Consider the following 16,171-nt stretch of genomic DNA (forward strand, 5'->3'; position numbering starts at 1 on the left):
ATAAGCATTTTTAGAGAGTTATAGCCAAAAAATAGCAAAAAAATGCATTAAAAATGGGGAAAAAATGATGGTAAATTTTTTTTTAAATCGTTGACTCATCGTAGACATTTTTAGTGAGTTACTTCCCTTATATAATAGCGAAAAAATGCATTAAAATGGAAAAAAATGATGGTAATTTTTTTTTAAATCGTAGACTCATCGTAGATGCGCGCTAATACCCAGAAGGGCTCGATATGAATCACGACTATAAGATACCCGGTTTTGGTTAAACTGCACCGCAAAATGTGGGAGTAGTTAGGAATCTAAATCGTAGGAGACAGACACACAACCTTACTTTTATATATAAAGATATTTCACTACAAACAGGAACGAGAGCCTGAACGGTTGTATAGCTTATGTCCTGGAGGCTAAGTGACTGAAATGTCACTGGTTTCTATCCTGTTACAAGGTGGCGAGTTGGCAGAAACGTTAGCACGCCGGGCAAAATGTGTAGCCGTATTTCGTCTGCCGTTACGTTGTGAGTTCAAATTCCGCCGAGGTCGACTTTCCCCTTCATCCTTTCAGAGTCGATTAAATAAGTACCAGTTACGCACTGGGGTCGATATAATCGACTTAATCCCTTTGTCTGTCCTTGTTTGTTCCCTCTGTGTTTAGCCCCTTGTGGGTAGTAAAGAAATAGAAATAGGTATTTCATCTGTCTTTACGTTCTGAGTTCAAATTCCACCAAGGTCAGCTTTGCCTTTCATCCTTTCGGAGTCGATTAAATAAGTACCAGTTACGCACTGGAGTCGATATAATCGACTTCATCCCTTTGTCTGTCCTTGTTTGTTCCCTCTGTTTTTAGCCCCTTGTGGGTAGTAAAGAAATAGGTTTCTATCCTGTTACTAACACTGTGTTGTATCAGTAGTCAACAGCTTGTCTCTAACAAGCTCAGTCTACTCAGCTGTAGATAAGGAGTGACTGTAAAACTAAAGAGTGCTTGATTTCTTCGCTGTATACAGCTTAAATCTTGACATACAGATTTGAGAAGGGTAAAGTTTTTAGTAATATTTCTATGACTCACCAGTTAATGGTTCACTAAATTTGCCCTCCCACCACAAAAGAATTAACAAGTATTAAAGCAAATTATTGCTTTAGTTCAGACTATATGACCCTGCTTGTGGTTCCATGCCATTTCTGCTATAATTCTTCTTGCTCCTACCCAACCACTCTTCTTGCATTTGATATCTTCCTGAAATGTTCAGCACCAAATGTGTTGTGGTCTTTCCTTTCTTTTGCATTTCTAAGAGATCTTTGGGAGATTTCATTGTTTTTAATAGCACGTGTAGTTTGTCTGGGAAATCGGTTTTTCTATTTCTAAATAAATTTCCTTCGACCCTTCAGCACTCAGATTACTCTATCAAACATAATGTTTATTTATTCACATTGCTTTGAATGAATTCTGCATTATTTCATAGCCTTGAGATTTCAACAATATAATTATTATTTTTTAGAATGACATTGTAGATAGATGTGAGAGGCCAGATCTGGCTAATTTAAACATTATCTTTTATTTTTTTTTATGCGCCCTTTTCAAGCCTAACAGGTTCATGGGCCCGGTTTCTGTGGTGTATGTGCTCCCCCCAGCTGGACGGGACACCAGTCCATCGCAGCATTACTCAAGAAACAGGAAGAGAGAGTGAGAGAAAGTTGGGGTGAAAGTGTACAACAAGGATCCCCCACCCTCTGCAAGAGCCTTGGGGAGCTTTAGGTGTTTTTGTTCAATAAACACATACAACGCCCAGTCTAGGAATCGAAACCGCGATCCTCCAACCGTGAGTCCGCTGCCCTCACTACTGGGCCATTGTGCCTCCACAGTTTAAACATAGACCATGTAAAATATTTGGGCAGGTTTAAATGCTAAGGGGTTAAATAAAAGAAGTCATTTTTAAATGTATTTAGCTGTTTATTTTGTGTTGATTATTTTTGGAGATTTGCACCTGGGACCATTTTCCATTTGTGTGGTTTCATAATCTTTCTTCTTAACCATGTGGCTATTCCTCTATGAATACAGGTGCACATATTTAAACCATCTAAAGCTGGAAACTTATGTTGCCCCTACCTCTTTCCATTACTCCCTACTTTGTGTCTCAACACATACTTACTTGCCCAGTTCTGTTGCCTCTGAAAAGGGTAATTCCAGAACCCTTTTCCTCTTCATACATTCCCAGTTTAATTACCAATCAGCAATAATTTTAATTAGTCAAGACCTGTTGAGTCAAGTGAAATCATAGTTGTGACCGATACCTGTGCTGGTGGCATGTAAAACGTGCCATTCGAGCGTGGTTAATGCCAGTGCCCTCTGACTGGCTCCTGTGCCAGTGGCACGTAAAAAGCAACATTCAAGCATGCTCGATGCCAATGCTGTCCAACTGGCTCTCATGCCAGTGGCATGTAAAAAGCATCATTCTACCGTGGATGATGTCCATGCTGCCTATTTGGCCCCCATGCCGGAGGCACATAAAATGCACCCACTACACTCTCTGAGTGGTTGGCATTAGGAAGAGCATCCAGCTGTAGAAACCTTGCCAGATCAGATAGGAGCCTGGTGCAGTCTCCTAGCCTGCTAGTCCTCAGTCAAACCATCCAACCCATGCCAGCATGGAAAGCGGACATTAAACAATGATGATAATGATCAACTGTAACTTACACCACCCAATTACTAGGTATGCCTCCAATTACCAATACCCTCTTTTCTCTCAACCCTAAATGAACTTAACCCTTTCATTACCAATCCGGCTGAAACCGGCTCTGGCTCTGTGTACAAATGTCTTGTTTACATAAGTTTTGAATTAAAATCTTCCTCCAAACCTTAGTCACAATTTATGTTCCTAACACTAGCTGAATGATAACTAAGTTATTTTACTAAATTCTTTGTTATATTTAAAATTAATTGAAAGAAACACAGATAGTCTCAAAATAAATGCAGTAACGAAAGGGTTAAATCTCTTTTACTGTTAACTCAATCTTGTGATATTTTTCTGATTCAATTTATTTTCAGCTAATAACACTAAAGAAATTGATGAAATGAGAAAGATAATGCACAAATACATTGAAATGGAACGAGAGTTGAAACATTATCAGACTGCTATTAAAAATGTCAAAGAAACGGTAAATTTCATTATTTGTCTCTGTTATAAAGTACAGTTTGGTTTTGTAGATTTGGTGTTGATTTATTCTCCAAATATTTATATTGTGTTGAAGATAATCTTTTCATTAGAAAATTACGATTTTTGAATCTTTACCTTTTTACCGGGAGATTTAGAAAATGATTTTTTGTAACTAAACACTTTCAAACTTCATATACTGGTAGAATGTGTCATATAAAACATCTTTTACTCTTAGCGTTTTTGAGAAAAGTTTATATTTACAAAGTTATTTCATGCTAAAGTTGTCGTATTTTGGTAATTTCAACCAATCAATGATGTGTATTCAACTGAATAAAATTACTGCGATAGTTTGTCAACAACTTCTGGTGGTGTATATTTCATTTGTCACTGTTATTTATGACATCATTCATCTCAGATTGTATGAATAAACGAGTGTATCTGAAGCATGTTTACTTCATGGCACCACCATAATCGTTTGTGCATTTCTTCTGCTTTTAGTTTCCTTTTTTTCCTGTTTTTCAGCTTCTGTTTTCAGAAAGACTTATTTGCCCACCTCCCTACTCCTACCCCTCCAATTTCTTCATTTTTCATTTTTTCCGTAACTCTAACCCTAAAACTAATCCTAAAACCCTAACCCTAAAACCCCAACCCTAACCCTAAAACCTTAACCCTAACCCCTTAAAGCTAAAACCTGTACAAATGCATGAACAATGTCATAAATAACAGTGACAAATGAAATATACACCGCCGATAGTTGTTGTTGACAAACAACGGCAGTAATTTTATTCAGCTGAATACACGTCATTGATTGGTTGAAATTACCGAAATAGGACAACTTTAACACGAAATAACTTCGTAAATATAAACTTTTCTCAAAAAACACTAAGAGTAAAAGATGTTTTATATGACACATTCTAGCAGTATACAAAGTTTGAAAGTGTTTAGTTACAAAAAATTAATTTCTCAAGCTGCCGTTCAAAGGGAAAAGATCCCTATTTTTAAATCTCACAACGAGAGATATTCAGCAACAGTCCTTTGGGGTAAAGATTGTTTGCCATGTTATGTTGACAAACAATCTTTACTACAAAGTACTGTTGCTGAATAAACTTTTCATTTGATTTCACTTTAAGCTGTGGTGAAAGTAGAAAGAGATAAGATTTTACTGCTTTCCAAAGATGTTGTTTTCTTGGTTCATGGGTTGAGAGTTTTAATCTGTTGCTGGTGTTTCCTTCTTCCTGATTGATTTTCTGTCATTTTGATGTGGCACCTGGAATTTCTGTTAAAGATATTTGCATCAACCAAGCGTTTTCTAGGAGAGGATATTTCTCTTGTATCAGATTCTTACTGGTTGGTGCTGCTCCTACAGAAAAATCAGTGATGTAGGGGTTTATACTTCTGCTTTACTTTTCGTAGACTAAAGCAAGTCTGAGAGGCACAAGCTTGCTTCCTAATTACATGGTTCTGAGCAATTGTCCTCTAGTATGACCTTGGGCCAACCAAAGTCTTAAGAGTGGATTTAGTAGAGAGAAACTGAAGGAAGACTTACGTGTGTGTGTGTTTTTGCATCTGTTTGTCTCCCACCACTGCTTGACAACTGTTGTTGGTGTGTAGCATCCTCATGACCAAGCAGTTCAGTGAAAGAGACTGATGAAATAAGTACCAGGTCCAACAAAGCATAAGCACTGGGGGTCAATTCATTTGACCAAAAATTCTTCAAGGTAGTGCCCAGGCTGCAGTCCCAGGAATTTTTTGAAGGGAGGACACAAGGTCAGAAGGAAATACAATTCCAGGAGAAAAGGGTGTCATAACATTATTTAGAAGGGTGCACTTCTTTTCTTGAGGCAGGAGATGTTTCCCCCACCCCCACCCTGGCGTCTGCCCCTGGTACGCCAGCAGGGTCACAGCGTTAGTGATACATATATATATATATATATATATATGACAGGCTTCTTTCAGTTTCTGTCTACCAAATCCACTCAAAGGCTTTGGTCAGCCCAAGGCTATGGTAGAAGACACTTGCCCAAGGTGCCACGCAGTGGAACTGAACCTAGAATCATGTGGTTGGGAACCAGGCTTCTTACGACACAGCCACAACTAAATCTTATGTGGGACCCCAGGGGGTCATACAGCCCCTGGTTGAGAATTACTGGTTTAGATGAAGGTCAATGTGTAGTGAAGGGGTTCTGAGGAAAGGGGCAGTAGAACCGAAAGAGGAAACCTAATCTCAGCAATTAGCAAACTGGAGTAACGAGATATTCAATGAATTAATTCAGTTTTAATTTTCTCATTAAAAATTTAATTAGGGAAGTACAACAGAAAATGACGAAGATATTGATTATTTGTCGTGTTTAAAAGAGAATTTAGAGAAATTGAAAACTAAAAACTCTGAAGATGACATCACCAAACATGAAAAATATGTGAAGCTTTCTGAACTTTACAAAGAGGAAGAAAGTAAGTACAAGTTTAATGTGTTTACATTGTTTGTGGAATATTTAACCCTTTAGAATTCAGATTATTCTATCAAATATATCATCATCATCGTTTAAAATTCACTTTCCATGCTGGCATAGGTTGGACGGTTTGGCTGGGGTCTGGACAGCCAGCAGCTGCACCAGGCTCCAATCTGATCTGACAATGTTTCTACAGCTGGATGCCCTTCCTAATGCCAACCATTCTGAAAGTGTAGTGAGTGCCTTTTACGTGCCACCAGAACAGGAGCCAATCAGGTGGGCCTGGCATCAATCGCATTCAGATAGTGCTTTTTATGTGCCACCAGCATGGGAGCCACACACACGTGTGTGCATGTGCCCCCAAGCAGGTATATATACATACAACGGGCTTCTTTCAGTTTCTGTCTACCAAATCCACTCACAAGGCTTTAGTTGGCTCGAGGCTTTAGTAGAAGATAGTTGCCAAAAGTGCCATACTTTGGGACTGAACCTAGAACCATGTGTTTGGGAAGCAAACTTCTTACCACACAGCCACACTTGTGCTTGTATCTAATCTTAAAATAGGTGCAGGTGTGGCTGTGAGATTAAATAATTCTCTTTCTAACCACATGGTCTTGGGTTCAATCCTACCATGTGGAACTTTGGACAAGTATCTTCTGTTATACCCTCAGGCTGGCTGAAGTCATGTGAGTGGATTTAATAGACGGAAACCTAAAGAAGCCCTTTGTATGATGGGTGCAACAGATCTGTGGACCTTCATTGTTACTCCAATGTACAACATGTGGTATTAGAGGTTTAGCCTGGGTTTATTTTACTGAGAAACTTATCTTTATAGGATTAAAGACACTGTGAGGGGACATTACAAAGAAATATCGAAGGAGAGCTCAGTTAATGGGCTTCTTTCAGTTTCTTATTTCTTCATTGCCCACAAGGGGCTAAACATAGAGGGGATAAACAAGGAGATTAGGTCGATTACATTGACCCCAGTGCGTAACTGGTACTTAATTTATCGACCCCGAAAGGATGAAAGGCAAAGTCGACCTTGGTGGAATTTGAACCTAGAACGTAACGGCAAACGAAATACCTATTTCTTTATTACGCACAAGGGGCTAAACACTGAGAGGACAAACAATGACAGACAAACAGATTAAGTCGATTATATCGACCCCAGTGCGTAACTGGTACTTATTTAATCAACTTGAAAGGATGAAAGGCAAAGTTGACCTCGGTGGAATTTGAATTCAGAACGTAACAGCAGACAAAATATCACTAAGCATTTCGCCCGGCGTGCTAACGTTTTTGCCAGCTTCTTTCAGTTTCTATCTACCAAATTCACTCACATGGTTTTGGTTGGCCCAGGGCTAAAGTAGAAGGCACTCGCTCAAGGTGCTGGAAGATAGAACTGAACCAAAGACCAAAGGGTTGAGAAGCAAGCTTCTTAGCCACTCTGCTTGTCTGCACCTTAGAAATGTAGTCATCATCATTGTTTAACTTCCGTTTTCCATGCTAACATGGGTTGGACGGTTCAACTGGGGTCTGGGAAGCCAGAAGGCTGCGCCAGGCCCAGTCTGATCTGGCAGTGTTTCTACAGCTGGATGCCCTTCCTAATGCCAACCACTCCATGAGTGTAGTGGGTGCTTTTTACCTACAACCTGCACAGGTGCCAGACGAGGCTGGCAAACGGCCATGATCGGATGGTGCTTTTTACGTGCCACCGGCACGGAGGCCAATCGGGGCAGCGCTGGCAACGGCCACGTTCGGATGGTTCTCTTACGTGCCTTCGGCACTGGTATCTCAGCTATAATTTCCATTGATTTCTTCTATGTTTCTCTAATGTATGAAGATGCAACAGTATTTTCTGAGTTGTTTTTTAAATTATTTTAAATCTATTATTAAATTAACGAGCTGGCAGAATCATTAGCATTGCTGCACAAAATGCTTGGTGCCATTTCGTCTGTCTTCACTCGCTGAGGTCGACTTTGTCTTTCGTCCTTTCAGAGTCTCTTTTACTCTTTACTTGTTTCAGTCATCTGACTGTGGCCATGCTGGAGCACCGCATTTAGTTGAGAAAATCGACCCCAGGACTTATTCTTTGTAAGCCTAGTACTTATACTACCAGTCTCTTTTACCGAACTGCTAAGTTACAGGGACGTAAACACATCAGCATCGGTTGTCAAGCAATGTTAGGGGGACAAACACAGACACACAAACATATACGCACACACATACATATATATATATATATGTATATACATATATATATATATATATATATATATATATATATATATATATATATATATATATACACACACATATATACGACAGGCTTCTTACAGTTTCCGTCTACCAAATCCACTCACAAGGCTTTGGTTGGCCCGAAGCTATAGTAGTGGTCTAACGAATGGGACCTGTGCCTGAACGTGTCAAAGTGCTGTCATCTGCCTGTTGACTCTTCTCCTGCAACTCAACTTGATTTCGAGCCAAGTCGTCTGCTGCTGGAGAGGACCGACCAAGTAAAGGACCTGGGTATCTTGGTGGATTCTTCCTTTTCACCTTCGGCCCAGTGCGTCCATGCTGCCAACAAAGCACGCGGAGTTCTGTTCTTGATTCGACTGTCATTCGGAATGCTTACAGCAGCCATATTCCTACCGCTTTATGTCACGCTGGTGAGACCCATATTGGAGTACGGGATTCAAGCCTCTTCTCCTTATCTCCTCAAAGACATACATCATCTCGAAAGAGTCCAGAAGCTGGCTACCTGCATGGTTCTTGGTCTCAAGCATTTGTCTTATGAAGAAGGGCTGAAGACGCTCGACCTTTATACTCTAGAAAAACGACGACGCCGTGGTGATCTCATTCTTGCTCACAACATCATAAGCGGAAAGTGTAACCTCTCGAAAGAGCTGTTCTTCACTCCTGCTCCTGAGCGTCGGCTGCGGGGTCACTCCAAAAAGCTCTATCTGCGACGATTTCATCTCAATCGAAGGAGAGGGGCTTTCTCCGTCTGGGTTGCGGATCCATGGAATAAGCTGCCGGATGAGATAGTGAAGATGCCGACGACCGCTCGGTTCAAAGTCTCTCCTGACCAGAAATGGCCTGAACTCTTTGCATGAACACCACCCTGTACATAACTCCATGTCCCCCTACATGGCCTTGCTTTTTGCTTTTTGAGCCAAAAAATTAACTTAACTTAACTTAACTTAGAAGACACTCGCCTAAAGTGCCATGCAGTGGGACTGAACATGGAACCATGTGGTTGGTAAGCAAGCTACTTACCACACAGCCACTCCAATGATAAATTATGTACCAGTTGTGTACTGGGGTCAATCTAATTGACTGGCATCCTCCCAGCAAAATTTCAGGCCTTGTGCCTAGAATAGAAAAGAGTTGATAAATTCAGTACCTGTTGAACACTAGGATCAATATAATCAAATTATCCTCTCCCCCCCCAAAATGCTGGCCTTGTGCCAAAATTTGAAACTGATATTATTGTTGTTAGTGTCAAGCTGGAAGAATCATTATTAGCACATCGGGCAAAATGCTTACTCTTACTCTTTACTCTTTTACTTGTTTCAGTCATTTGACTGCGGCCATGCTGGAGCACTGCCTTTAGTCGAGCAAATCGACCCCGAGACTTATTCTTTGTAAGCCCAGTAGTTATTCTATCGGTCTCTTTTACCGAACCGCTAAGTGACGGGGACATAAACACACCAGCATCGGTTGTCAAGCAATGCTCGAGGGACAAACACAGACACAAACACACACATACATATATATATACATATATACGACAGGCTTCTTTCAGTTTCCGTCTACCAAATCCACTCACAAGGCATTGGACGGCCCGGGGCTGTAGCAGAAGACACTTGCCCAAGATGCCACGCAGTGGGACTGAACCCGGAGCCATGTGGTTGGTTAGCGAGCTACTTACCACACAGCCACTCCTGTGATATCGCTTAGTGATATTTCGTCTGTCTTTATGTTCTGAGTTCAAATTCTGCTGAGATCAACTTTATCTTTCATCCTTTTCGGGTCAATAGAATAAGTGCCAGAAAAACAGAATATAACCAGGAATGTTGTTTTATTTGTGTTCCTCTTGACCAAGCAAGTAAAATTTATCTAAATTCATTAATTATAACAACTATATAATGACTTAAAGTTACATTACTATTTGAGAAGAGATACAGATCAGAATTTTTCGTAAATTAGTTAATTATAGTTCAATTATTGCTTTCTCAAAATGTAATTATATAATTATTTAATTATAATTGTTTATTTTAATTTCACACATGGCTTTCTATGAAGACAAAACTCTGGTCATATGGTACTCACCTGAGGAAAACATTAAACTCAATTATATTTGAGAGGTTACGGGATCCAGTGAATGAGTTAGCTTAGAGATAGATACAACTCATGCCAGCATTGAAAAGGGATGTTAAATGTTGTTGCTGTTGTTGTGGTCGTCGTCGACGACGATGATTTAACATGGGTTGGATGGCTTGACAGGAACTGGCATGGCCAGGGTCCACACCAAGTATCACTGTCTGTTTTAGCTTGGTTTCTACAGCTGGATGCCCTTCCTAACACCAACCACTTTACAGAGTGTACTGGGTGCTTTTTATGTGGCACCAGCGCCAGTGTGTTTTACTTGGTACTTTAGTTTTAGGATATCAATTCTGTTGTGGTGGGCACCACGTATCTCAGTCCTTAGTCATCTCCCTTTGTAAGGCTCAACATTTTGAGATCAGCCGTGATGATCTTTAGAATTTGTTCTAAAAATTCAGGGTAATCAGAAGAAGCATTAGTTTCATCCAATAAAAATTATGGAAAGAAGAAAAAAAACTTTATAAGCACATGTAGGTACATGTGGGTATACATGGATGAAATAAGAGCAGTACCAAGACAACCTTTCGACCACAATCTGAAATAAATTCCAGGCCATCCAAAATGTTGCTTTCTGCATCTTATTGATTTGTATGAACCTACATCACACTTGATGATTACTATGCAGTAATACTAAAATTGAAAACAAGAGCAGAAAGAAAAAAAAACATGTAGATACGAAAGTAGACCAATTTTTGGATAAAATTCTCTTTAAAACTCAAACTGATTAACTGCAAACACCCAGACATTAGCAGTAATATTCTGTTGTGTCTGGGGAGAGTCATTTTCTTTTTGTGCCTTATAATGTAACACACACACTGGTAAAATTTCCACTTTTTTCTTATTTTTATTTTCCTAAGATTTTCATTGTGTCTTGCAACCTTTTCAATAGAAAATTTTAGAACAATAAAAATAAGAAAAAAGTGGAAATTTTACCAGTGTGTGTGTTACATAATAAGGCACAAAAAGAAAATCACTCTCCCCAGACAAAACAGAATATGCTTCAACACACGAACTCATATAAAGAACCTTGCAAACCAAATCCAATAACGAAATATATTAGCAGTAATGTAATGCTAATATAATATCCTAAAACTTCCAACTCTTTCTTTCTCTAACTGAATAAACACCGGACTAGTTCCAACCTCAATTGCTTCACTAAAACCGAATTCCAGTCTTAACCATCATCATCATTTAACATCTGCTTTCCATGCTGTCATGGATTGGACAGTTTAACGGAACCTGGTATGGTCGGGGGTCACACCAGGCTCCATTGTCTGTTTTGGCATGGTTTCTGTAGCTGGGTCCCCTTCCTATCACCAACCACTATACAGAGTGTACTGGGTGACTTTTACAGGGTACCATCTCCAGTGATCTTTTCATGCACCATCACCAATGCTTTTTATGTGGCACCCGTACCAACAGGGTTACCGACTAACTTGCAAAACTAAAATCCTTTAACTATATATATGATATATATATGGCAAGTGCAGTTATATATATGATATGGCCGTTGCCAGCTTAGTCTCGTCCCCGTGCTGGTGGCATGTAAAAAGCACCATCCGATCGTAGCCGTTGCCAGCCTCGTCTGGCACCTGTGCTGGTGGCACGTAAAAAGCACCTACTACACTCTCGAAGTGGTTGGCGTTAGGAAGGGCATCCAGCCATAGAAACATTGCCAGATCAGACTGGGCCTGGTGCAGCCTTCTGGCTTCCCAGACCCCAGTTGAACCGTCCAACCCATGCCAGCATGGAAGGCGGACGTTAAACGATGAGGATGATAATGATATAAAGTATAAATTTCATTACTGCGATTGTTTTTGGCAATTTTTTTTTTACATAATTTTTTGCAATGAATGTAATCATCATTGGGATATGACTCTGGAGGAAGGAATTGCACCAAATTCTCCATAACAAGTCAGAGATCTACAGTTCTATATTTAAGAGATGAGGAATTATTTACATTATTTACATTTGACGGATATTTGTCCTCATCTTGTTTGTTGTTAACACAATGTTTTGGCTGATATACTCTCCAGCCTTCATCAGGTGTCTTGGGGAAATTTCGAACCTGGGTTCTCATTCCTAAGGTATTTTTCGATGTTATTATTATTATTATTGAGTGAGAGTGCAGTGCATGCCATCAAAGTGGCATTAGGGTAAAATATACGAAGCCCAGTATACCCATCATGACTACCCGTCTGATAAGGGTACACCAGGCACATGCATCACAACCATATGTGTGCGACATGGTGATCTCATATCAAGATAAACAGGTGGGGCCCAGTTAGAATTTTCTTGAGGTCGAGTAGCCCATCCCGCTCAAAAGGTCCCTGAATAAAGGTTGCTTTAGGATGTTGAATGAATCACCAATGTTTCCAGAGGTGAATTATTCAAACCCCAAAGAATTCCTCTCAACACATGGCTATGATGCTCCCCCACTACTTCTGCTCGTGATCAGAGATGCACATATCGTCAGCCACTAGGGGACATGCTCAACTGGTTACGGTCAAACAACTGACAAGCAAATCTGTGGTATTGAGCAGAATATTTGCTGTAGCCCATCTTTTATACCAAGACAAAACAATGTACATGATAACACTTCCAATCAGTTAAGATCAGAAGCCATGAGAGCCACTGCCTGGTGCTGCATCAGGGCATTTATTATTATTATTATTATTCAAGTCACTGCCTGGAATTAAACTTGGAATCTTGGGGTTAGTAGCCCACGCTCTTAACCACTATGCTACAGGCATATGGCATAGCAGTTAAGAGCACGGACTACTAACCCCAAGATTCCGAGTTCGATTCCAGGCAGTGACCTGAATAATAAGAATACTACTCCTCTACCGTTTTTGATGTGGTGTCTCCTCACCTCACTCGGAAGTGTATTCAGCTCTGGTAATGAGTGCATTTCTTCTTTCTCCTTCTTTCTTTCTTGTTTTATTTATAAAATTAAATACTTTGTATTAATTTTTACCTAAATGGTTTTTACATTCTCAAATATTGATAATTTTTTTTTTGTTAATTGCATTACTTTTATGGACATTTCTATTTTATTTCTTCAGAGAAACTCACTGGTCAATCATCGGAAAATATGGACGAGGAAATAGCAATAACTCAACAAGAGGAAAATACTCGATGTGTAATAACAGGGAAAGAAATGGTGGACCCTGTCCGCAATACTGCCTGTGGCCACAGTTACGACCGGAAAGGAATCGAACATTATCTTCAGACACGGCCAAATGGAAGGTACGTTACCTAGTTTAATCACTCAATCACTTTACCTGTGATATGGGAAGCACTCCGTCGGTTACGACAACGAGGGTTCCGGTTGATCCGATCAACGGAACAGCCTGCTCATGAAATTAACGTGTAAGTGGCCGAGCACTCCACAGACACGTGCACCCCTAACGTAGTTCTCGGGGAGATTCAGCATGACACAGAGTGTGACAAGGCCGACCCTTTGAAGTACAGGTACAACAGAAACAGGGAAAAAAGAGTGAGAGAAAGTTGTGGTGAAAGAGTACAGCAGGGATCACCACCATCCCCTGCCGGAGCCTCGTGGAGCTTTAGGTGTTTTCGCTCAATAAACACTCACAACGCCCGGTCTGGGAATCGAAACCGCGATCCTACGACCACAAGTCCGCTGCCCTAACCACTGGGCCATTGCGTATATCTGTGATATACGACTTGTGTTAATATCCAATTCAGATTGAGATCTTAGAGGTGAGGGGTCATTCAAAAGGATGGGTAAATAGAGTAGGAAGTTTTGGTTTATTTTAACTGGATCCTTTTTTTTTATGCTTTTGTGAAGAAGGGGTACTTTCCTGGATCCTTTATCAGTTCTATGGCACACCTTCAGTTAGGATGACAAGGGTTCCAGCTGATCAGAACAACAGAAGAGCCTGTTCGTGAAATAACTTGCAAGTGGCTGAGTATTCCACAGACATGCATACTTTTAAATGTGGTTCTCAGAGTGATTCAGTGTGATGCAATATGTGGTGAGGCTAGAAATACAGGTATTTACACACATTGCCACCTGAGTGGACTGGAGCAATGTGAAATAAAGTATCTTGCTCAAGGATGCAACACATCACCAGGAACCAAACTCACAACCTTATAATTGTGGGCCAAATACCCTAACCACCAAGTGCTTTAACCCTTTCGATACTAACCCGGCTGAAACCACCTCTGGCTCTGTAGTACAAATGTCTTGTTTTCATAAGTTTTTAATTAAAATCTTCCACCAAACCTTAATCACAATTCACGTTCCTAACACTATCTTAATAATAACTCAGTTACTTTACTAAATTCTTTGTTATATTTAAAGCAATTGAAAGAAACAGAGCATCTCAACAGAAATACAGTAACAAAAGGTTTAATAATGAAATAAATCCTGTAAATTATTTGATTAGTTGGTTTAATGACTAACAATGTTTCTTGTTGTGATGAACTAATATAGAGGTTTATATATTTGAATAGAGGTTCACATGTAGGAGATATGTTTATGTTAATACTATTCGGCTGGTGCGTAATTATTGCGTTTTATTTTTCAACAAATTTTATTCAACAAAAACAATAACAACATGTAAAACGCCACCGCCGTGGTGATCTCATTCTCGCTCACAACATCATAAGCGGAAAGTGTAACCTCTCGAAAGAGCTGTTCTTCACTCCTGCTCCAGAGCGTCGGCTGCGGTGTCATTCCGAAAAGCTCTACCTGCGACGATTTCATCTCAATCGATGGAGAGGGGGCTTTCTCCGTCTGGGTTGCGGATCTGTGGAACAAGCTGCCAGACGAGATGGTGAAGATGCCGACGACCGCTTTGTGGCCTGAACTCTTTACATGAACGCCACCCTGTACTTAACTCCATGTCCCCCTACATGGCCTTGCTTTTTGCTTTTGAGCCAAAAAAATTAACTAATTAATTAACTAACTAACAAAGGCATCGATGATTATTCTGGAGCATATTCACCATCCACTTTAATTACTGCTGATGATTTCGCTAAGCTGTCTTTCATTAACTCTCTTTTAGAGTGTCTTCGTTGGTTATCTGGTCTTACCAACACATTCTCAACATCCTTCTCAAGTGATATTGTGGCTGATGTCAACCATAGAATTAGCAAAGCTGTGGCCATGGTCCGTAGAATGTGTGCTGTTTGGGCCTCCATACAAAAATCCAGCTTTATAACATCATAGTTCTAGAATGGAGGCGCAATGGCCCAGTGGTTAAGGCAGCGGTCTCGCGGTCGTAGGATCGCGGTTTCGATTCCCAGACCGGGTGTTGTGAGTGTTTATTGAGCGAAAACACCTAAAAGCTCCACGAGGCTCCGGCAGGGGGTGGTGATCCCTGCTGTACTCTTTCACCACAACTTTCTCTCACTCTTACTTCCTGTTTCTGTTGTACCTGTATTTCAAAGGGCCGGCCTTGTCACTCTCTGTGTCACGCTGAATATCCCCGAGAACTACGTTAAGGGTACACGTGTCTGTGGAGTGCTCAGCCACTTACACGTTAATTTCACGAGCAGGCTGTTCCATTGATCGGATCAACCGGAACCCTCGTCGTCGTAACCGACGGAGTGCTTCCAACAAAAAAAGTTCTAGAATATATTAGAGAATTCTTTCTGTTTGTCCAAAATGTTGTGTTCTGTGAATAAATACATTAATTAGTTAGATATATTTCATGTGTTCTTTTGTTTTGCCTCCAGGTGTCCAGTGTCAGCTTGTTCGAATACAGAACTACTCCAAAGATGCAACCTTGAGGAAAATAAAGAATTAAAACGATTTATTGAAAGGAAAAACAGGATGAAAGCAAAACATGTCAAGCGAAATAACCCAAAGGATTCTATTTTGTTATGAACAACTTTGAACTTTTCATTTGTAATCTCATTTTATTATAAAATAAAATATTTATTTCATCTCAATCACTAAATTTAACACTTTTAAAGCAATCATTTAATGTCCATTTTTCCATGCTGGTGTCAGTTGGACACAATATTTATTTTTTGTTATTTTTTTTTTATAGCTAAGACTTCACATTAGAATGTAAGGGTACCCTGTATAACATCTGAGGGTAGAAGCTGGGAAATTGATACGATTTAACTGACTGCTGAATATTTTTGAATAAAGTCTCAACTCAGAATTACACAACCAACCCAAACCGGTTGGTTGACCAGGTTATA

The 16,171-nt window shown here is 40.1% G+C and overlaps 1 protein-coding gene across 2 annotated transcripts in view; it reads left to right on the forward strand.

Moving 5' to 3' along the window:
• Window positions 1-15,926, forward strand: part of LOC115209799 (E3 SUMO-protein ligase NSE2) — a 21,876-nt gene extending 5,950 nt beyond the window's left edge. For both annotated transcript variants that reach the window (XM_029778347.2, XM_036500842.1), the window contains exons 3-6: window positions 3,041-3,150; window positions 5,453-5,600; window positions 13,054-13,237; window positions 15,698-15,926. In XM_029778347.2, coding sequence (XP_029634207.1) covers window positions 3,041-3,150; window positions 5,453-5,600; window positions 13,054-13,237; window positions 15,698-15,848 — 593 coding nt within the window. In that variant the 3' untranslated portion in view covers window positions 15,849-15,926. The remainder of the gene's footprint in view (window positions 1-3,040; window positions 3,151-5,452; window positions 5,601-13,053; window positions 13,238-15,697) is intronic.
• Window positions 15,927-16,171: the final 245 nt, after the last annotated feature.

This window comes from Octopus sinensis, linkage group LG3 (genome assembly GCF_006345805.1).
Source record: "Octopus sinensis linkage group LG3, ASM634580v1, whole genome shotgun sequence".
In the NCBI taxonomy this organism is placed as follows: Eukaryota; Metazoa; Mollusca; class Cephalopoda; order Octopoda; family Octopodidae; genus Octopus; species Octopus sinensis.